This window comes from Carassius gibelio, chromosome B11, assembly GCF_023724105.1.
Source record: "Carassius gibelio isolate Cgi1373 ecotype wild population from Czech Republic chromosome B11, carGib1.2-hapl.c, whole genome shotgun sequence".
NCBI classification, from domain to species: domain Eukaryota; kingdom Metazoa; phylum Chordata; class Actinopteri; order Cypriniformes; family Cyprinidae; genus Carassius; species Carassius gibelio.
This window is the reverse complement of record NC_068406.1, coordinates 22,954,793-22,976,964: the sequence shown is the minus strand read 5'-3', so window position 1 is coordinate 22,976,964 and position 22,172 is coordinate 22,954,793. Positions and strand designations below refer to the sequence as shown.

At 34.3% G+C, this 22,172-nt stretch overlaps 4 protein-coding genes across 6 annotated transcripts in view; 3 read left to right on the top strand and 1 right to left on the bottom strand.

The window, feature by feature from the left end:
• LOC127968313 (AT-rich interactive domain-containing protein 3A-like) overlaps positions 1–4,701 on the top strand; it is a 45,548-nt gene extending 40,847 nt beyond the window's left edge. For all 3 annotated transcript variants that reach the window (XM_052569433.1, XM_052569434.1, XM_052569435.1), the window contains exons 8-9: positions 1,316–1,405; positions 1,484–4,701. In XM_052569433.1, coding sequence (XP_052425393.1) covers positions 1,316–1,405; positions 1,484–1,605 — 212 coding nt within the window. In that variant the 3' untranslated portion in view covers positions 1,606–4,701. The remainder of the gene's footprint in view (positions 1–1,315; positions 1,406–1,483) is intronic.
• An 846-nt stretch (positions 4,702–5,547) lies between these two features.
• Positions 5,548–12,565, top strand: LOC127968312 (CTD small phosphatase-like protein 2). The gene is made up of 11 exons (XM_052569432.1): positions 5,548–5,809; positions 6,387–6,498; positions 6,592–6,705; positions 7,374–7,482; positions 7,571–7,688; positions 7,948–8,034; positions 8,856–8,918; positions 9,434–9,513; positions 10,396–10,522; positions 10,630–10,725; positions 12,128–12,565. The coding sequence occupies exons 1-11, from the start codon at positions 5,714–5,716 to the stop codon at positions 12,191–12,193; spliced, it is 1,068 nt and encodes a 355-aa protein (XP_052425392.1). The 5' UTR covers positions 5,548–5,713; the 3' UTR covers positions 12,194–12,565.
• Positions 12,566–13,145: 580 nt separating this feature from the next.
• Positions 13,146–16,485, top strand: ndufs7 (NADH:ubiquinone oxidoreductase core subunit S7). Its single transcript, XM_052569430.1, has 8 exons — positions 13,146–13,207; positions 13,802–13,838; positions 13,965–14,033; positions 14,137–14,254; positions 14,538–14,717; positions 15,015–15,061; positions 15,151–15,239; positions 16,252–16,485. The coding sequence occupies exons 1-8, from the start codon at positions 13,192–13,194 to the stop codon at positions 16,347–16,349; spliced, it is 654 nt and encodes a 217-aa protein (XP_052425390.1). The 5' UTR covers positions 13,146–13,191; the 3' UTR covers positions 16,350–16,485.
• A 447-nt stretch (positions 16,486–16,932) lies between these two features.
• gamt (guanidinoacetate N-methyltransferase) lies at positions 16,933–20,752 on the bottom strand. Its single transcript, XM_052569429.1, has 6 exons — positions 20,385–20,752; positions 18,855–19,000; positions 18,693–18,756; positions 17,572–17,639; positions 17,356–17,466; positions 16,933–17,263 (listed from the first exon to the last, which is right to left on the bottom strand). The coding sequence occupies exons 1-6, from the start codon at positions 20,557–20,559 to the stop codon at positions 17,123–17,125; spliced, it is 705 nt and encodes a 234-aa protein (XP_052425389.1). The 5' UTR covers positions 20,560–20,752; the 3' UTR covers positions 16,933–17,122.
• Between the last annotated feature and the right edge of the window lie 1,420 nt (positions 20,753–22,172).

The following is a 22,172-nucleotide window of genomic DNA, read 5'->3' as shown; positions in this document are numbered from 1 at the left end:
TTTTTATTTTACATTATTCTTCAAACCCTCAAGTGCTTCATACAGTTCAAATTGTGTCAAAGCAGCTTTAAAGAGATTAATAGGAAAAGCAGAATTAATGATGGAGACTCCGTTGTGAAGACAGACAGTAAAACAGCTCTGTAAGACATTAGTGTCATTATTTAGCTAAAGTCAGTTCAGAATCGAGTCTGAATTGTGATCATCGTTTGCCTGCTGCGTATTTATCCTGAAAACAGTTCATTTTATTTGCCATTGTATTGGTAACAAGCTTTAATGGCTGCAGTTGCCAGATTTCAAGAGTTTAAATCCCCCAATCAAAGCTTTTTTTCATAAATCAGTACATTTTGTATCTAGTGGTTTATTTAGGGTATGTTTTCATAAAATTGGTGTAGTTTTTTCACACAGAGATGATAGTATCATTTTCAACATCTTGCACTTTGAAACCTCTTGTTCATGCATTTTCAGCTGTCGGCATTTAAATAAATGTTTTTAGTAAACACAAATGATGTTGTGTAAACTAACTCCTTAATCTCCCAACCTGGCAACCATGAGTACATGCTCTCTCTTCATTATGGAAAAAACATTAATGCACTGAAAACAAGGACAAATATTTAAATGGGAGTTTAGCGATCTCTACTGAAATAAAAGCGTAACACAGCCATGCTATTTTCTGAATGCAAACATGCAAGTTTGTGTTTTACTCTTGATTTTTGCTTGTGTGAAATGCAATAATTCTGATGAAATGTAAAAAAAAAAAAGAAAGTAAAATGACAAAAAATTTAGCTAAATAATTATGATTAGCCGTTATCGTACAGCCCCATTAACCAGGTGTTTTTTATTTTTATTTTTTTTTATTAACATTTATTTATAAATTTTTTCAAAGCATTAACAAAAAGTTTGAGACAGTTTCAGTTATAGCTTTTCCCCCCTTCAAAACCCTTTCTGCCAAAGTAACTTATCATACATTACATAAAGGTTAACACAATAATAAAACTAATAACAATAAAAAAAAATTGAAATAAAAATATACACCAATACATAGCCAATAATAAAAGTTACCTGACATGTTCGTGATCCGTACACAATTATAAAACATAACTCCAATTGGTGATAATATTTAACATTGATCAGTAAGTGGGAGAGTCTTCATCTTCTCCAAACATAACCAGGTGGTTTTAATGTTGTGAAGTGAATAACATATCATGTTACTTTTTTGAGAAGAGGTGTACTATTATTTTTCAAAAGTGTGGGGAGAAAAGAACAAAGAAAGGACTTAAACTCCTTCTCTCTCTCTCTCTCTCTCTCTCTCTATCAGAAAGCAGGCAGGACTCCACCATGAACCTGAACAGCAATGGCCTAAACAGCATCAGCATGTCTGTGGAGCTCAATGGAGTCGTCTACACCGGTGAGTAGCCGACAGATTCTTTCTGTTCAAGTTCTCCACGTTTCAATTGTGACCAATCTTTCTGTTTTCTCACAACAGGTGTTCTCTTCGCCCAGACCGCGGCGCCGAGCTCATCCAACAAATCTTCTGCAGGCAACAGCGGGCCTCAATCAGCTCACCACACACCTACCTCATCCTCCTCCAACAGCCAATCGCCTTAACACCTCAGACTCTTCCTCAGTGCAAAACCAAAGCCAAAAAACCTCAGTTACTATACAAGATATGCCAAAAAAAAAACAGTGCAGGAATAACTGAATCGTTCTCAACTTGAAGTACACTAGCTCAGGTCTTTTATTTACACTCTCCTTTATTCAGGAGTCAAAGAAAATCTAAAATAACAACAGAGTTTATTATAAAGATAATGATGTATATGCAAAACCTGTGAATAATTTATTTCTCTTTTCTGTGAGCACACTGTCTGGCGTTGACAAGGCAGTAGGATTCTGCTTTTTAGGGTTTTAAGGTCTCTGACTGACAAAAGCTTTTCGTCTAGAAGCAAAACCATAACAATAGTATTGTTGTTATAAGGTGTGATGCGAACAGCTTAGTCATCTGAACTAATAATATATTGTAGATTTGAGTTTCTCTGTGTATGTATCTGCAGTGCCTTGTGAAGGTTTTTCCTTCACGGTTTGAAAGTGCTGTTGACAGGCCAACGTCTTCAGCACGAACACAATACAAAGTGCGTTATTGTCAGAAGTTCTGCTGTTTTTTTTTGTTTGTTTTTTTTCTTGGTTTTCTAACTCCGAGCTTTATATCAGAAGCTCTTATATATCACACCAACATCATCTTCTGTTTCCAACAGAAGAAATGAATACAAGTTTAGACAGAATGCTCATTTTTGGGTGAGCGGTCTCTTTAAGGAGCTGATTCACGCATGCATTTGTAGACGCGTTCATAACCTTTGCATCTTCACGACTGCTGGCAGACTCTGGACGTCACGTTCTCCATGAGTCCGAACGTCTCTCAGATCAGCAGTTTGGCTGAAAATAATTACAGTTCGACTCCAAGCATGACAGTGTAATAGGTTGATTTTAAGATCTGAACAAACAAATCATCTTGTGTTTGAATACTACACTAACTGGAGATCTTTAGTTTGGCGTTTCAGCTTAATCGAATGCAGTTTTGAGGGGTCCAGCAATGCAACTGTTTCTAGTTATGTGCAGCACAAATCAGAGGAAATCCTCATTGCAGTGGCACGTTTCGAAAAGTGTCTTTTGAGAAACATTTGGGGGAAAAAAATCTCCTCTGAAGGGATTTAAAGGATGTGGCTTCCTGTGTTTAACAGATCGACCCCTTCAAGGTTGTTTTAAATCGTCTCATCAACTCTTCCTGGTCAGTCTTTAATCGGCATGTAGCTAGTTAATGAATTATGTCAAGCTCTTCTAGCATTACACTGTATGCAAGATGAAAATACACACTTGTTAGGTATCGGGAGGTGAAATGTTCAACTACTGTCTTATTATTCGCTCATAAGAAGTCGAATCATTATTTTAATAAGCGAGAGATGCTCCAGGCTTTATGGAAATATTATATTTTGATCTTGCAGGTACAACTTGAGAGTGACTTGAAGTTAAATGCCTCGCTCCCTCATTAGTGATCGAGCTTGCAGCCTTTGCTATCGCAGCCGAGATCCTCAACCGTCAAACTGTTAAAGCATATAACTCTTTACTATTCAGTTGCTGTACAGAAAACAGTCTAGAAAGTCTTTCCGTTGCTGTCTGTATTGTACAATATTGTAGTTTTTTTTCCTGTTTAGAAAATGAAACCTCATTTTAACACACTTCAGAGTCATAACTGCCACAATCTCTACCTCAAAAACTCATTTATCAGCAAATATCTGTTTGCAAGCTTTTCAAATTCATCACTTTTCACATGGATCTACCGGCTGTGAGGAAGAACAGGACATATATATATATATATATATCTACTTTCTTTCTTTGACTTCTTGATGTATTAGACGTCGCATCCAGCCCCTTTTTGCTTGAAACTGTTAAAACAACACGTTTTTCTTCAATGCATATCAGTTTCATCTGCAAGCCCTCCTTCTACAATCAAATCCCTTAATTTCTAAGTGACACATTGATGTACAACAGTAGATCTTTATTGTAATGACCTTTCCCTAGTGTGTTTTCTTTTGTTTTACGAGGAAACGATACTGTTACCACAAAGAGTAAGACAGATACACATAACACCCTTTTCAAGCTGTTGGTATCCTGGTCTGTTTTTACTCCGCTGTATGCCTTAACATATGCAAATTTGAAAATAGCATGCTATTGTACTCCACTTTATTGCAAGGACAACCAAATTGCTGTACAATAAACCTTTCGCTGTTATTGCAGGATGCCTTATTCTTTGATAATTCTTTGTTTGCTTTTGTCTGTGCAGATCTTAACGTTACACTAAAAATCAAGTCATTCACTTTCCCATTTCTTAGACCGCTGTGAAGTTTAGGTTTTAGGTTATAAGGCATTTGTGGTCTTCTCAGGAAATACACTTCTACCTCTATTTACACAGATTTAGTGCTGCGGTCACAGTGCATGTAACATTTTAACCTTTTATAATGGCAATCCTAAATGTTTCCACATTGACTCAAGGATTATTAATGGCAAGTATATATAATTTTTTTCCTAAATATCCCTTTCTTTTGTGAGTGCTTTTGAGTTTTGGCTTGCTTAGGTTGAATCTGAAATTGCTCTTAGGAGAGATCAGGTTTTGGTTACGGTGCTTTGCGTATCACTGTGCACCAATTCCACTTTTTTAAATGTATGAATTGCGTAGTGTCACCCGTTTTGACCATTTCTATTAGGGGTGAAGGACAAAGACAATCCTAACCTATTTAATATAATCTCTGTTTGTGTGGATAATTAACTTTATTTTGAAAATAAATATATCTATGTGTAACTGGGGGGTGGATATGAGATTCAAAGAATGACATATAAGTGCTGTTATGGATTGAAAATACTCTATAATCTATATTTTGTGAAATCATCACACCACAGATGTACCTCTCTCAGTGTGAATGCTGATAAAACAGATAATGACACAAAACACATCGACACGTTCAAAAACAAATGTAGGTCTAGTAGATGGACTTGAATTTTTCATTTTTTCTTCTTTTTTTTTTTTACCAAAGTTATTTGCATTTTTTTATATGTTGTAATGTAAAGGTAATTCCGGATCTCCAGTTTGGGTGTGTATGTTTTCTATTGCATTCAGTGCGTTATTGCATCGTAAAAAAAAAAAAAAAAAGTAAATGTTGATGATTTTGATGGTTCAAAGTTTGCAAAATGTACTATTGATGTTCGTTTACATTTTATAATTGTCAAGCATCAGATTTTTCAATGTTTGATTTTTCAAAAATGAAGATCTTCAGCTGTAAACAGACATTGAATACAATAAAGTATAATTCTGACAAAATCTAAGAGGTTCTTGATTCATTTCAGCTTAAGATTTTAGTAAAACCCTGAATATTGTAGTAAACGTACTTTTCCACAGTACATAAAAAGTTTTTTCTGTTCAGAAAGAGTTTTTATCAACCTTTTTAATTTTTTTTTTTTTTTTTTTTTTTTTTTTGGTTTTTTTTTTTGGTCATAACTGTAAAATTTTTGAAATCATTTAACAAATCACTTGATATATGTAAATTGTTATTTTATTTGAATATTCTTTTTGGTTAAAGTTATTGCATTAGGTCAAAAATTTTAACTAGGATTGTTCACTGAAAAATTAAGTCATATAGCATATATTCCAAATTCTATTAAGAAAGTTGAGCATGTAATATGGTAATTATGATGGCCTCCAATTGAAAACGTTGTGTTGTAAAGAGGGAAAATAGATCCAGTTTCTGGACATTTCTCAGGGCTGTCAGAAAACAAGCATTTAAACTTGTTTCAGCCTATTAAAACAATCCACAAAAATTTGAATAACGTAAAATTAGAATATCGTTACAATTAATACATCGATTGTTTGTCGCCTTAATTTTGCATTAATAAATGACGTGTGTTGCTACTAGTAAACGATGTTTTGCCTGTAAACAATGTTGCGCCATTTTTTAAAGTTCCGCCCACCATCTCGAGCGTGTGTTCTGATTGGCTAACGCTCGATTGCGTTTGATTCATCGGTTTAAACTGAGGTCAGTCCGTCTGGAAACAACAAGACGGATCTAATGGATCGTATTCATAGAGAGGAACGCGACGTTTAAACAGTATTCCTGAGAGTTTAAAATCTCTATTTCCGTTGAAAACGTGTTTTAATCGGGGCTCCAGCAAAATGAGACTTCGCTCGAGAAATATTTTAAACGAAAACCCAACGACACCGTGCCGCCGCCGTCGAGCCGCTCCGGGGACACCAGGACCGGAGACCCAGGTCAGTCTTTCTGTCTCGAACACGACATATGAAAAGCAAACTGTGTGTGTGTATGTGTGTTTGTGATTTAATTGAGCATGTGATTCCGTATTGTGAATGATCTGCACAGGCCTGGTTAGCATGATGCTAACCGATTTAAAGCAAGAGATCCGGTTAGCGGAATTAAACAACGTTACTATATACTTTTTATTTTATTTTTCTAATATCATAAATCAACATTTTAAAAAAAAAGTTATTGTAAATAATACAAATAATACTAATTTCTGTATTTCTGGTAAGTGTCGCAGTACTGCCTCAACTGTTTATGGGCGGGGCGAATTCTCAGAGAGTAGCCAATAAGACTTTAGTATTTTTGAATGGCGTTTGAGAAGTTCTATCTCAGCCAATCAGCTGCTCTGTGTATTGTCGCTGAAGGAGCACATGGATCTCGTAATCAGTTGTTTGAAACGCAAAGTAAATTGAAAAATGTATATTCTTTATAAGATATTCGAATGTGAATTTTAATTGCACATTTTAATGTCAAAAATAAATTTCTTAATGGCAGGTTTATTAACTGCCTGGTCTGTTCACCCTTTAGGATGAAGTTAAAGATCTTCAGGACCACTCGAATCCGGACCCTGATGATGTCCCAACAGTAGCCAAACGTCCACGAAGGAGGAGAAAAGCTTTATCAGCTGTGGACAATAAAGGTATATCACTGAAATTGATGAATGTTATTTAAGAGTTTACTAATGATGATACGATATCTAAAAATAATCCCATGCTCACCTTTTTATTTTTAGAGTCAGATTTCAAGACCCCAGTCCGTCTCCTCCGGGAAAGGCATTCATCATTGAATCCTGCTGCTCGAAGCCTCTACTCTCCTTCAGTGCACTTTCTCACACCCCCACGAGACCGTCAGTGCATTTAAACAATTCTCATCATTTATGAAAAAGTTGAAAGTTTTTGCCAGCATATTAGTAATTATTAGCATGTATAAAAAAATATAATTTAATTTAAATCATGGCCATGTTGCACTAATTTGTTCCTTTTATTTAGTAACTTATTTTTATTTTACTTTTTTAATTTTTGGGGGGGGTTCAATTTTTTTAGCCATAATATACCTGGCAGTTAATAATAATAATAATAAAAAAAAACACACAACATGTTCCCACACTACAGATCTAAAAAAGCTTTAACAGTGACACCTACTTTGTAAACCATATTTGCTTTACCCTAAACTTAAAGAATCACTTATATATGGCTTAAATGTTAAATTTCTCATTTTAAATAAAGTGTGTGACCTTTATTATGAAACATTTTGTGTGTACTCTAAGGTTTTTAATTGAATTTGACAGTCCTCTAGACTGTTATGAATCTGTGTGCTGTATTTTTTTCTAGATAATCTGATTTATATTATTTCCTGGATCAGACTTCCAAACAGAGTTCCTTTGAGGGGATGATAACTTTTATAAACCAGCCACCGGTCTTATTTCAGTCATAATTTTGCTTCTACTTGATAGGATTTGCTAGTGATGTATTAGCAACATGCTCTGATCTGGTTATGGCTTGTTTATTTTAACAGGAGAGCAGGCAAACACGAGTCCCATGTTCAGCCCTGAACACTGTGTGTTCGGTTACAGTGCTGCCAGTCCTCTTTCAGAGGATGAAGAGAATGAAGAAGTGTTCAGCCCGTGAGTCTCTTCTACCAATTTCATTTTGTGCAAATCAGACCGATTTAGGATTCATTTGAAATGTTTGTTTTTTTTCCCTGCTCCTCAGTTTTACGTTTATTAAGAACATTCCAAATCGTTCACAACAGTCCAGGCCGGTCTCAGCTGTGCGGGACATTCCCCCAAAGACGAGGAGCACACCTGCTGCTACCCTGGTGCTCGATTTGGTAAGCTATCTTCCTAATATCCTGCTCATTTCAACATTTTGGTGAGAATGTCATTAAACTGATTGAATTTGCATGCAGTTTGGTGACTGGGGATTAATGTCAGGGTTATTAAATCAGATGTTACGGCTGTTAATGCTCCCCCACTGAGAGACGCTTTAACAATCATGACAATGAAGTTCACTACTGGATCACTGTTTGCATTGATTGGATTGAGGTTTTTGAGGCGACTGGTTTGTATTTCATTTCTTTTTGATTCTAGGATGAAACCCTTGTGTTCAGTTCACTCAATGTGATTCATGATGCAGAATACACCTTCAACACCCACTTTCAAGATCACAAGTACAAGGTTGGTAAATCTATTAGTTAACGTCCAAAATTAAACATGTTGAAAAGATTTGCTCACCTTCAGGACATCCAAGTTTGTTTCTTCATCGGATTTGGAGAAATATAGCACTTGCTCACCAGTGGATGCTCTGCAGTGAATGGGTGCCGTCAGAATGAGAGTCTAAACAGCTGATAAAAACATCACATTATTCACAGCCACTCCAGTCCATCAGTTAACATCTGGAGAAGACAAAAGCTACGTGTTTGTAAGAAACAAATCCATCATTAAGATGTTTTAACTTCATACCATCACTTCTTTCCAAAATATGATTATATTATTCCCTGTTGTTCTTCCACATCAGAATTTGTTTTGACTGTTTGACTTGTATAAAGTGAATAATTCAGACGAGACCTTTTACTGGGGGAAGTTATGGATGGAGTACTCATATTTTATAGCCAGAAGCAACAGTTTGAAGTTAAAAAAATCTTAATGATGGATTTGTTTCCAACAAACAAGCAGCTTTTGTCTTCTCCAGATGTTAACTGATGGACTGGAGTGGTGTGGATCATTGTGATGTTTCTTAATCAGCTCATTCTTATGGCACCCATTCACTGCAGAGGATCCATTGGTGATCAAGTGAATTTCTCTAAATCAGTTCCTATGAAGAAACCAACTCCTCTACATTTTGGATTAATAAACTGAGCAAATTTTCATTTTGTATGAACTATACCTTTAAGTTTCTCGTGCATGCATTTATTGGAATAGCGGTTAACATCCTGCAGCTGTCATGGAAAATCTTGCAACTGTGTTGCTCTTGTAATTCATCAGACATCTCTTCACAGGTTTACGTGGTCCTCAGACCATATGTCAAAGAGTTTCTACAAGCCATGACCAAACATTTTGAGGTAAACGTTGTGAATATTACACTAAAACAAAGATGATTATTTGATGCGCTGCACTTTTATTTATTTATTTATTTTGATAGGACGTTTGCATGCCATCAATGCAACATATACGATTTGTGCTTTTGGTTACATGCCTAGAGCTGCTTTTGTTATATAAAACATAAAATTTAGTTATTTAATAAACACAACGTCAAATACAGATTTCTGAATGGCTGTTTGGAAGATAATATAAATGTGACTTATTATCTTCTCCATGACAAGCGGGTGTTACTCAGAAAAGTGTTTCTGCTTCAGCTTAAGTGCCACCTGTCATTAGAAAATGTACTTTTACATTTGGATTTGGGCCGTCTACTGTTTTTTTTTGTTTTTTTTTAGCATGAATGGACAAAATAGTATGCAAGAACCTAATCAAATTTTTGTGCTGAATATTTGTGTAGGTGAGAACAAGCTTTAGATGTTGCCAGTGAATTTATGTATTAATATACCCATTCTGTTTTGTTTTTTTCCTGTTACAGATGTTTGTTTACACCTCTGCAAAAAAGGAATACGCAGAGAAGATTGTAGATATATTGGACCCTAATAAAAAGCTCTTTAGGTGAGAGACATGTTGAATCCCATATATCCTAAATTGTCAGCAAAATGCTTCTCGGCTGAGCATCAGCAAACCGATAGTCCAACTGACTACATTACATCATCTGATCAAATGCTTCGCACATCTTTCAGCATCATTATAGTTAACTTAGATTGAAAGTTTAAATAAAAACCATTAAAAAAAATTATAATAATTTAGCTGGATAATGTATGCTAACAATTGTAAACTGAAAACGTCTGCTCTCCTCCATACAGCCAGGGTTGCCAGGTCTGGGTGACAAAACTACCCCATGCCAATCAAAAATATCAAAACTTAATGCCTTAAATACATATTTTACATATGAAAAGTTTATTTGCCAAACCAGATAAATACCAGGTTTATTTAATTTTTTACCACGTTTATTATTATTTTTATGGTGTTAATTTTTTTTACCTAATCAAAATAACCCAACTGCAGTTTGAGATTAATTGGAATGCACAATAAAAAAAACATGATTTTTAAGAAATTATTAAAAACAGTGTTATGTTTTTGAAAATGAACTCTCCATATATGCATTAATTTAATGTAAACACAGCTCAAAGTGCTTTCTACCAGTAGCCCTCCTTCTCAAAATGTAACATTTAAGCAAATTTTTTTCATTGGTAGAACGCAGAATATTTCAATGCATGCAATTCAGTGAAATGTAATTAATGCAATATTTCAGACATTTAACCCAAAGAGAAAAATCAACCTTCGGCAACACTTTAAAAGTTACTCAATGCCAACTGATGAATTTGGTGCTCAACCGATCCTGAGCTCCCTAGTTCAACTAGTTTTGTTTACAGGTCACAAACGTTGCTTTGACGAAAGTATGAATATGTAATGATGTAGCTTTTTGTTTTTAAGGCATCGTTTGTATCAGGACGATTGTGCCTGTGTGCTTGGACACTACATTAAAGACTTGACCATCCTGGAGCGAGACCTGTCGAAGACGGTCATCCTGGACAACGCCCCACACACCTTCCCATATCACGTATAAACCTGTCTTTACCTTTTCTATGGAAATGTGTTCGTTAAACATCAAATCTAACCAGTATATCAGTGCCATGTTCTTATTGGATCTGCTTTTGTTCTTTCTAGCTGATGAATATGATTCCCATAAAAAGCTGGATTGGAAATCAAGAGGACCGTGAGCTGCAAAAGCTCATTCCGTACATGGAGAAACTAGTGCATGCGGTGAGTGTTTTCAGCCATTAACTTCTATGCAAGTATTTAAATTGATTATATAACACAAAACATACTAGCAGTAGTAAGTTTTCCTAGCCAGCTCAAAAAGGCCATTTATTCAAACTAATAATATAACTAATAAAGTAGAGAAAAAAGGCTAGATAATATCGTTCCTAAACAATAAATAATGATTTAAGAGTTAAATATGGGAAAATGACCCGTGTATATAGAAAAAAGTTTTTAATAAAAACCAGTAGTTAGAACTGTGTAGGGGTATTATTTATTAAAGTGCCCCTATTATGGGTAATGAAAGATTTATATTTTGGTTTTGGGAGGCTCTTAACAACAGGTTGACATGCATGCAAGGTCAAAAAAACACTTGTCTTACAATTTGCATTTATTTTTACTTTACTTGCTCAACGACTCCCTGATGATTCACTCAATAAATGAATTTTTCTAAAGGTCTCCTTTGCATGATGCTAATTTGCGATGATTGGTCCAATTGTTTTTTTTATATATTTTTTTTTCATCATGCCTGTAAAGACTGATAATGCAGTGTATTTGGGAAAGCAGCTATTTTTACCTGCTTCAAAAGCAGCACCTAGTGGCAAAGAATGAATTTGTTTTCACTTTCTTGGGGAAGTTGCTTAAGGAAGGTGGTTTTGTTGCTAAATGATGTTGTGATGTCTTTGTGCGATTATGTCATTACATAATCATGACACGAAATTCACTACATCAAATTTCAGCAAAATATGTATTTTATGTTAATTTAGGTTTGTTCCTAAAATGATGATAATTCATAAATAATATTAAAATAGAAATAACTTTTTTAAACGCATTGAATTATTTAATTATGGAAGTTTTTATTAGCTGTAAACTATTAAGACCACACATTCTGAACAGTTCCAGTTTTAAGCAAGTTTTGACAGGTAATGTCCTGGAAAATTATACTCTCTTCATTTTTCTATCTATATATATATATATATATATATATATATATATATATATATATAAAGTGTACTAACTGATCAACTATTTTAATCAAATTGAATTATTGCAAATAGCAATAACTTAATTCATGTGATATGGGTACTGATAAGCAACTTTGCTTTCCTATATTTGTGAAATTTAAAGATGGAAAATGTGTGCCTTTTTTATTGTTTGAATCACTTATCAAAAGTATCCAAATAAAATTGACATCAACATGAAAACGTTTCATGTCGAACTTTCTTTTAAGAGACAATAACTTTATACACGGTGCACTTTCAGATTTAAAACTTTGCAGGATGTTTTCATTCACTTTGAGCTGTTACATTGCATGAAAGATCATTTTAAAAAATCCATAAAAGGGGCACTTTAAATCACAAGTAGTATTTTTTTGTAATTGTTAACTTGTTTTGTGTGTTTCTAGGATGACATCAGAAGTGTTTTAAAGAAGAGGACCGATCACTTCCACAGGCTGCTCTCTGAAGACTAATCCCTGTATTAAATGTAAATAAATGTAAAGCCATGCTTGTAAATGCCAGTGAAGTTCCCATGCTCCATCCTGCATACAAGGCCGAATGTGTAGTATGATAATAGTGCTTCTATGATAGAGAACGGTATTAACAGTTGACCTGTAATCAGCTGGTGTTCTGACCCTTCTTGAAGAATAGGGCTGGATTCTAACCTTTTTAATTTATTGATAAGCCTTGAGAGATTTGTACAGGTTTGTGCCAATGGAAGAATGCTTTCACACTTTAATCTGTAATAATTTCAATATGTATTGTACTCGAATTTTTAAAGAATGCTCAGGCCATTTTCAGTTCCCAATAAAGTAAGAAGAAAAAAAAGTGTGTTTCTGGAAAAACTTGTGACATTAGTGTTCTGCACTAATGACAGCTTTTGCACATTTTGGCAACACATGTTCTCAAACCCACAATCTCAGCAATGATTACGGTATAGCAGCCATAATTACTTTCAAGACGATGAACCTGTAATTTACTGAACTCAGACTGATGTCAAAATTGTTTTTTGTAAAGACTAGTTTAATATGGACCAGCTTTCAGCTCTTCAAAATAAATACAATAAAAACAAGTAAGCCTATGCTGACAACTTTGTCAACAAATAGACTTTTCTGTTGCAATTTTAGTGTAGTAATTATAGAATTTAGTTACGAAAATTATACTGTATATATAAAATTAAAGTAGAAAATATTTTTGTGGACCATAAATTAATCACTAGTTATTATACCGATCATAAGGGGTTTTAATGATACTAAGCGCATGGACATTTTAGTCTAATATGACGAATAAGTTTAATTGTTTTATTTTGTAAATATGTATTGTGTAATGTAATAGCTTAAATGCAAAAGCTGTTTTATTTTGTTTTGTATTGTATTGTATTTTGTTTAAAATTTTATTTGAGCGCGCTATTATGAGGGGACTCTTATACACATGACGAGTCTGCGCCACCGGAAGTAGATGGTAGGCAAACATGGCGGCGTTAATGGGTGAGTAAACGAGCTTGATTCTAGGCGATTTAATATGTCTGTAATGCACAGTATTGCTATTACTGCGTTATTTTTAGATAGAATGCATTAGATGTAACTAATCTACATCGCCTCTTCAGTTGTTGAAGGAATTCCTTCGTGCTCTGAAGGAGTTTGCTCGCTGACCTTGTTACTTAACATGACTGATCCGAGACTCGCGTTATTTACAGAATAAAGTCCTGCAAAGATATGTTTGTTATTTATACCTTTCAAAGTCAAAAAAGCCACTCAGCAGTGATTTTTGTAAATCAATGTCACAAAGTGTATAGCTAATGCCTTAATAAACCTTTCAAGAATTAATTGAGCGGATTATTTATGGCAGTTTAAAAAAAATATTGATTTAAGCATAGTAATTATTGTAAAGTGTTGTTATGGTTTCCTTTTTGCGCTGATATGTGCAAATTAGTTTTTGCCATTGTTTATATTTTGAGATTAAAATACTACTACACAGAGTATATATATATATATGTATATGTGTGTGTGTGTGTGTCTATATCTATATATATATAAATATATATAATACACACTCATTACTCACATAATGTGTTATTTCAGTTCCCCGTCTTCCTGCCCTTGGCTCCTTTAATCTAAGGTAAATTTTCAATTAGTTTTAAGAATTTTATTTTTTTTATTATTATTAACTATTAGTGTATATTTAGCTAATCTTGTAAAATGTCTTTATTCATTTTGTTTTTACTTGATATTGTGTTTGTAACAGGGTCATTTCATCGTTTTCGGCTCTTAAGAAGATTCCTTTGACAGAGAAAAAGGATGAAAACACCTCAAGGTGCGAAAGTGATGTTTTTGATTTTTGTTTTTTATGGTTGTATGTTATAAAATAACTCTCATACAGAGTACTAATTATTAACTGAGCGAACCCTTCTGTCCAGTCTGGTCCCATTCAGAGAGAAAAGCACAGCTCTGGCCCCAAAACCAGCTTCAGCGGTCAGCAGCAAGGGTGAATACATCATCACCAAGCTGGACGATCTGGTCAACTGGGCACGCCGAGTACGTAACTCTTTACACGTTTACAAAAATGTGCTTTAAAGACATCAAACACACTCATTCACATGTTTGGTGTGGGTAGATTATTTATTTTCCCCCTAATGTTTTAAAAAGAAGTCTCTTCTGCTCACAAGCTTGCATTTGTGATCAAAAATAAATGGCTAAATATTATTATCATCTAAAATAACTCTTTTGTATTTGAAATTATTTTGAAGTAGCGTAGCGTACAATGTTGTTCCTGTAAAAGTGGGGGAAAGTTTAAAAATGTATGATGTTTGTGTTTCAGAGCTCCCTGTGGCCCATGACCTTTGGCCTGGCCTGCTGTGCTGTGGAGATGATGCACATGGCGGCTCCTCGTTATGACATGGATCGGTTCGGTGTCGTGTTCAGAGCCAGTCCCAGACAGGCTGATGTCATGATAGTCGCGGGGACATTAACGAACAAAATGGCTCCTGCACTGCGTAAGGTAATCGCACCATATCAGTGAGAATAAACTTCCCTTTAATAGAATTGTTTGTCATCATTTACTCATCCTCAAGTCGTTCCAAACCGATATGATTTTCTTTCTTCTGCTGAACACATTCAGTAGCTGCTTTGTTACCAACACTCTTTAAAATATCATCTTTTGTGTTCACAAGAAGAACCAAACTCATACATGTTTGAAGCGACATCAGGGTTTTATGTGTGTGTGTGAGAGAACTATCCCTTTAATATTTCTGTTTATGAATAATAACGTTCTGCATGAATGTCTTGTTTATTGCAGGTGTATGACCAGATGCCAGAGCCCAGATACGTCATTTCAATGGGAAGGTGAGAAGAGCGACTACACTGATCAGGACAAGCTCGTTTATTTGTATTATTCTTCATTATGTTTCGTCTTGTTTGTTTCTTCCTGGTAGCTGTGCTAACGGCGGTGGCTACTATCACTACTCTTATTCAGTGGTGCGGGGTTGTGACCGCATCGTTCCAGTGGACATCTACGTCCCAGGTTTGTTTCATTTAAGCAAGCTATAAGATGTGCATTTCAGAATCTGTGTCTCAATATATGAGAAAAGAACAAGATAACCTTATCTCAAGAGCTGCTATGAGAGTCACTTCACGTTCATCTGAGAACAACTACTGTCAAACACGCACAGAATCTCAGACATCTTTACGACAGACCGCCAAAATAAAAGCTCATTTCAATTTGGAAAAAAATCTGCTTCTCAAAGTATTATTAGTTTTAGGGATGGAACGATTCACTCAAATCACGGTTTGATCTCACAAAATGAGATTCATGCATGTTTTATTTTATGCAGTTCTAAAATAATTAATAATTAGATTTTTTTTTTTATATTGAATAAAATATAAGTTATTTTAAAAGACGCACTCTTAGTAATTAATTTAATTAGACACGATTTTTGATTCCATATTTGTATTAAATAATAAAACAGTATCCAGATTTTTTTTTTATGTAAAACACAGAATTTAGAGGGAAACATAAAAACATAAATTATGTTCATTCTCAAAGTCTTACAAACACGTGGGAAGCATTTCCATCTTCATTGGAAAGCAATATTGTGGTCAATATTAAGGAAGCCTGTTCCCTTCACTGAATAAAAAATAAAGGTAATTGCGACTTTCATCTCACAATTCTTACCTTTTTTTTTTCTTTTTCTTTTTTTTGCAATTGTGGGTTTACATCTCTCAATTCTTCTTGCTTGTGAGTTATAAGTCAGGGTTGTGAGATATACACTTTCAATTCTAACCTTATAACATGCAACTTTTATAACTGCCAATTTCAAGCTTGTATATTGTAATTCCGAGTGGGAAAAATCTGAATTGTTAGATTAAAAGCTGCAATTATCTTGTTTTTTTTATTTATTTAGTTGCAGGAACTGGCTTTCATAAAATGTCGATATTGTAAATGTAAAAGAAAAGTGTTAATATTATTGTCCATCTCTACTATATCGAGAATTGTCTCTAATATGTGTAATAAGATCATCTGTCTGTCCGTCCAGGTTGTCCTCCAACTGCAGAGGCTCTGCTTTATGGAACGCTGCAGTTACAGAAGAAGATCAAGAGAGAAAAGAAAATGAGAATATGGTATCGCAAGTGAGGTTGTTGTGTTTATGTGGAGATGTTTATTTAATACTGGTCATGTGTTGTGCTCAGAAGGCTGATTTCTCAGGAGCTGCTCTGGTTTGAGCTCAAGCTCCTCCTCTTTGTAGCTACAATAAAGACTTTCTGCTTCACTGCTGAGTGCATTGACCTTTTTTGATGCAGATATTTGTGTTTTGTCATGGTGTGTGCATTAGTGCATTCACATACAATTTACAATTAATTAATTTTTACAATTAAACAATTAAAAATGTAAATACAAGTATAGTACAGTCTAATATGTATAAATGCATGAATAAATTTGGTTTTAATATAAAAATGTTAACATTATTATTATTATTTTTGCCATTTAAGGCAGCATTTCTTATTTTCGTTCAGTTTAATGATGCACTAAAAACCAAACTTTAAAAATAATACCTATGTAGTCATTAAAAAAAAGAAAAATAATCCAAATTTCAAAAACAAAATTGCACAAGCTAACTAAAATCAACATCTCTAATTTAAGATATTAACAAAAACTATAATACACTGCGCTCTTTATCTGTGAATACATACACAATACTGATATATGAAACAAAATATGTAAATCATGTAGTGTTTATTTTGATGTCGTATAATCAAAACAGAAAAGAAATAAGTCTTTGAATGGCACAACTAGTCATCTACAAAACTGTTCTAGTTATTTTTATATAATTAAATGCAATAAATGAATTAAATAATTTCATTTCAGAGACACTTGACAGTAGAATGATTTATATACAGTTTGTTTTCTTATTCTTTAACAATAGTTGGTGTGATCATCTTATTAAACGAGTAGTATTTGCATTCACTGGGAGGACTGATGTCCATCAACATGGTGCTGATCTTCTCCTTCTTGAATCCCGCTTCCACCAGGTGGGGAACCTGTGTCTCCTGTGCAAAAAAAAAAGTAGATTTCTCATAAAACCACAGCGCAATTATATGGATTTAGTTGGAATGAGAACGTCAGGAACTGAGCTACTCACTTGGAACATTTTGTCGATGTCAGTATATTTGTTTTTCAGCAGCTCACCCCAAGAAGTGAGATTACAGTATGTGAGCACACCGCCGGGCTTCAGCAGTCTGTTAGCATGACCCTGATAACACAGTTCACTGTGATTAGGAAACCGTTTGACAAAACAGAGCGTGATCACGCGCAGCAAACGTCAACCCAAATGGTTTTTATGTACTTGTCTTCAAACCTTGATAAAGTTGAACTGATGCGTGTGCCAGGTCTCCTCTGACAAAGGATATGTGTCATAAAGAATACCTGTAATTGGATGAGAAATATACACAGAGTACTTCACACAACTGTCATAAATTCCTAAACTGGAACATTATATGTGACCTTGGAGCACAAAAGCAGTCAGAAGTCGCTGGGGTATATTTGTAGCAATAACCAACAATACATTTTATGGGTCAAAATGATTGATCTTTCTTTTATGCCAAAAATCATTAGGATATTAAGTAAAGATAATGTTCCATTAAGATATTTTGTACATTTACTACTGTAAATATATTAAAGCTTAATTTTTAATTAGTCATATGCATTGGTAAGAACTTAATTTGGACAACTTTCAAGGTTATTTTCTTAATATTTAGACATTTTTTTCTTTTTCTTTTTTTAAGATTACAGATTTTCAAATATTGTCCCATCCTAACAAACCATACATCACTGGAAAACGTATTTAGTCAGCTTTCAGATGACGTATACATCTCCGTTTCAAAAATGTATGCTTATGACTTGTTTTGTGGGCCATGGTCACATATGATAATCATTTTCTGTTCAGTGCATTTTAATACATTACATATATTATTAGACAAAATTTACACTACTGTTTAAAAGTTTTGGGACGGTAGGAATTTTAATTTTTAGGGGGGAAAATATAATTGCAGCAAATATGCAAAATATTAATACAATTTAAAATAACTATTTTCTATTCTAAAATGTAATCTATTCCTCTGATCAAAGCTGAATTTTCAGCATAATTACTCCAGTCTTCAGTGTCACATGATCTAATATGATTGAAACAATTCTTAACCTCACAAATGTTGAAAATGCTAATTTTTAAGAATTCTGAAAAAAATAACAGTATTCGTTTCACCGCATATTTTATACTATCACTTTTGATTCATATAATGCATCCTTGTTGAATAAATGTTTTAATTTCTTTCAAGACTTTTTCTTTATTTTATGTAGCCATCGGTGAGTAAACGGCACATTTTACATCTTTTGCATTGAAGGTTACCATTATGCACTGATGTGCATTAAAAATATATATATATTTTGCTTGCATTATAATAAATATTCAAATGATTTTACCATCAAAGTGACTGTCGGGTAGAGTTGACACCACATCTTCCCACAGGCCTTTCAGAGGAACAACCTATGCAAGTACAATCAAAATAATGGACAGTTTAAGAAGTCATAAGCTGCTTTGTAATAAGTCAGTACAATTAGCAGATACTGATATATTTTGATTACTTTATGTGGCTGACTTTTGGCCCATTCCTGTAGCCTCTGGAATACACCATCATTGCACTCAATGATCCAATGCTCCTCAATGGGGAAGGACTCCACTTTAGTGGCTGCTATGGCCATTCCAAAGCCGATCTCCAGCACCCTTCCACCTACATTCCCAAACAAGAGGAAACATGTTGTTCATGCTTTTTACATGTTTTCTTATAATAATTTAGTGCTTCTCGTTGCATTCTGTCCATTAAGCGTATGTATTTTACTATGCCTGATAGCCGATACTGACAGAGAGGTGGTCATGGGAAAGGTCATGCAGCTGCAGGAGGTGATATTTCAGAGAGGAGTAAAAATAGGCATGTGAGGAGTAAACCCTTCTCAAATTAATAGCATTTCTAGAAATTCCGTTTGTAAACTGTTGATGTGACATGCTCTGTGTGACTATTAACCATACATTTTAAGTTTAAGCTTTTAAGTGAGAAATAACTGAATCTAGTGTGGAAGTTTTGCACCTGTCTTTGTGGCACAAGCACGTGTTTTTGTCACATTCATAGATTTCTAAATCCAGTCAGACTGTTACAACGTGAACGCTTACGTGAAGGACTAGGTACTTAATATTAATTAGGCAACGCCATTGGTCGCTCCAGGAAGGTTACGACGCAACGTCAGCATTACCACATTAATATTCATTAGCGACATCTCTGCCATAGTAGTACCATAGACAGTAAAAGAAAGAGTAGTACTGGAAAGTCTCTGGGATGACTCGTTTCTGGAATCGGTTCTTTTGAACAGATCTTTTAGAACTGGTCTTTTACGCCATTACGTGGTCCACCCTGGCGTGACGTACATGTTGGAAAATATAATAATAGTAAATAATTTAAGAAGCCAGTGTTGGAACATACGGGTGATGGTTTGTTTAATTATTTATCAACGTATTAAGTTATTTTTCGATTAAATTGTTGATATGTGAAATATAAAGCTAAAAAGGCCCTTGCTGATCAAACTTAACCCAATTATTAACCCTGATTTAGACGTATCCCAAAAAAAATATTTTGTTTTTCTGGATTTACGTTACATGAATACTGCATGTTCGGATTAATATATATATATATATATATATATATATATATATATATATATATATATATATATATATATATACATTAGAACTGGTCTTTTACACGATTACATAATAGCTATTTTTACATAGAGTAGGTTAATAAACATAGATTTGAACAGTGCTCAGTTCAAGGGGTCAGAATTGATAACGGATTCACAAATGAATCGTTTATACATGACAGTTCAAAAGATTCGATTCAAGTGAATGATTCATTTAAGAATCAGAATCGCTTCGCCATAGTAGAATGCTTACTTTTACTTTTGTGTTTGTTGTTTTTAGAAAACGTCTCGTTTAAAAGGTTTTGGCGGATGATTTTGACACTAATAGGATTAATAAAGTCACTTTCAATGAAAACGTAACGCAGCGAATCGAGTTCTTTGACTCACTGTTTCAGCTGATTATGAATTAAAATAGCAAAGTACCTTTAGATGCAGCAACTGTAGCAAGGGAGTGCATATATGGAGTTTCCCAGCGCTCCATAACGGGTTTCCCCATGATCTCCAAGTGTGTGTCTGTCTCATTGTAGTCAGCACTCGCGTCGTGCCACACTTGTTTGCAGTTTTCGCCCTTTGAGAAGATCGGCTGAGCACTGGTCATGGTGGATTCTTGAATGTTGTTGGTGTTGAATCAACGTGCAGTGGCTGAAGAGATCGTCTCTGGCGTGACTTGAGTGTTATATATTTAAAGAACTGCTGAGTGTGCAAGAATCAGTCTAGTCAAAGAGTGACTGTTGATAAGAAGGGGGTGGACTCTCACATGCATTGCTCTCTAGACTAGACAGCTGGAACAGCGTCTGATTCATGATGGTTAACCCAACAGCTGTAACCCTTACTATCCTTTACTATTTAAAAGGACTGAGTTATTCATTGCCATGTGGAAGAACCATGATGCTGTCATTGTATATGATAATACAATGATGGCACTTTGATTTCCTGTTCAAAACCACATTGCAAATCTTTGATGTAAACTTTTTTTTGATGCTGCAGAACATGTTTTATCTTTTTATGCATGCCTTTATCTGCATAGTTGTATTTTATATGATATTTAATCTGTTTTTATTCGTATTTTTACGTTAGCATTTTTGTTTGGTGTTGTGCTCGAAGGGTCTTAGAGTAATGCCGTGTCAATTCTCTGTATGCTATACATTTTAGATTAGATTAGATTAGATTCAACTTTATTGTAATTGCACATGTAAGGTACAAGGCAACGAAACGCAGAACTGCAAATATATGTTGCAAAATTTGACAATAAAGCAGACTTTGACTTGACTTTGACTAAGATGAAACATCAAGGTCTGCAGGTTCATATCATTAAAGCAAAACAGGGACCGATCAAATAAGATATTGTAAAATTAATTTTCTATTTAACTTTTCACACAAATTGTTATACAGCTAATACTTGTACTCCATCTTTTATTATGGTACTGAATGATTACCATATACATATATGTTCAAAAACATGGTATTTCTATGCTACTTGTCCCACCGAAAAATTAAAATAAATAAATAATAAACAATAGTACTAGTGTGGTGCATTTGTATGTGGATTTAAGTAGGCATGCACATGCAGTCTGACTATTAACTCTAATCACGTGACTGAGGTTGTGCAATCGTACAGAGCAAGTGGACTTTCTGAACTATTTACATGCAGAACAGCCACATTTTGTTTTCCACTTTCATCAATATTTCAGTTACACATTCATAGGCTACTTGCATACCCAACATTCCTGTGATACAAAATAGTTAAAAATAATACTATGTCAGAATTGGCACCTCTGTGCTCTGCTGCAACATCTTAATTATTTCTTTGCATTTCTTCACGGTCTGTGGTCTGCACACAAAACACTAATTGGAATTAATTCATTTGAACTGACTATTGAAAGCAAATTAATTTGTCCTGCTTAGGTTTTGTGATTGTATGTTATTCAGTCAAATCAAAAATGCATTGGATTTGATCACTAATTAATAGAAGTATGTATCAGCAACAATCCTCTTGGCTTTTTATTCTCTATATCTCTATTCACTAACAGTGTATTCATGAACCTGTTGAACCAGGTTTGCTAATACTACATTGCAAACAGCTTTTTACTGAATCAAGATTAAGTACACTCAGAACTGAAATTTCTTAAAGAGACAGTAAAAATAAAAATAAAAGATTCTGTCCTCATTCACTCACTTCAAGTCTGGACAAACATGTAAAATTGTCTTGAT

Bases quoted from the DNA above. Each gene is read 5' to 3' on its own strand.
- LOC127968312 (XM_052569432.1), top strand. From the start codon at position 5,714: ATGAGACTTCGCTCGAGAAATATTTTAAACGAAAACCCAACGACACCG. The intron at 8,035-8,855 runs GTTGGTAAATCT...ATCTCTTCACAG, and splicing joins TTCAAGATCACAAGTACAAG to GTTTACGTGGTCCTCAGACC. The intron at 9,514-10,395 runs GTGAGAGACATG...TTTGTTTTTAAG, and splicing joins CCTAATAAAAAGCTCTTTAG to GCATCGTTTGTATCAGGACG.
- gamt (XM_052569429.1), bottom strand. From the start codon at position 20,559: ATGACCAGTGCTCAGCCGATCTTCTCAAAGGGCGAAAACTGCAAACAA. The intron at 18,757-18,854 runs GTAATCAAAATA...GTACTTGCATAG, and splicing joins CCAAAAGTCAGCCACATAAA to GTTGTTCCTCTGAAAGGCCT. The intron at 17,467-17,571 runs GTTTGAAGACAA...CTGTGTTATCAG, and splicing joins ATCAGTTCAACTTTATCAAG to GGTCATGCTAACAGACTGCT.
- ndufs7 (XM_052569430.1), top strand. The intron at 14,718-15,014 runs GTAATCGCACCA...TGTTTATTGCAG, and splicing joins TGGCTCCTGCACTGCGTAAG to GTGTATGACCAGATGCCAGA. The intron at 15,240-16,251 runs GTTTGTTTCATT...CTGTCCGTCCAG, and splicing joins AGTGGACATCTACGTCCCAG to GTTGTCCTCCAACTGCAGAG.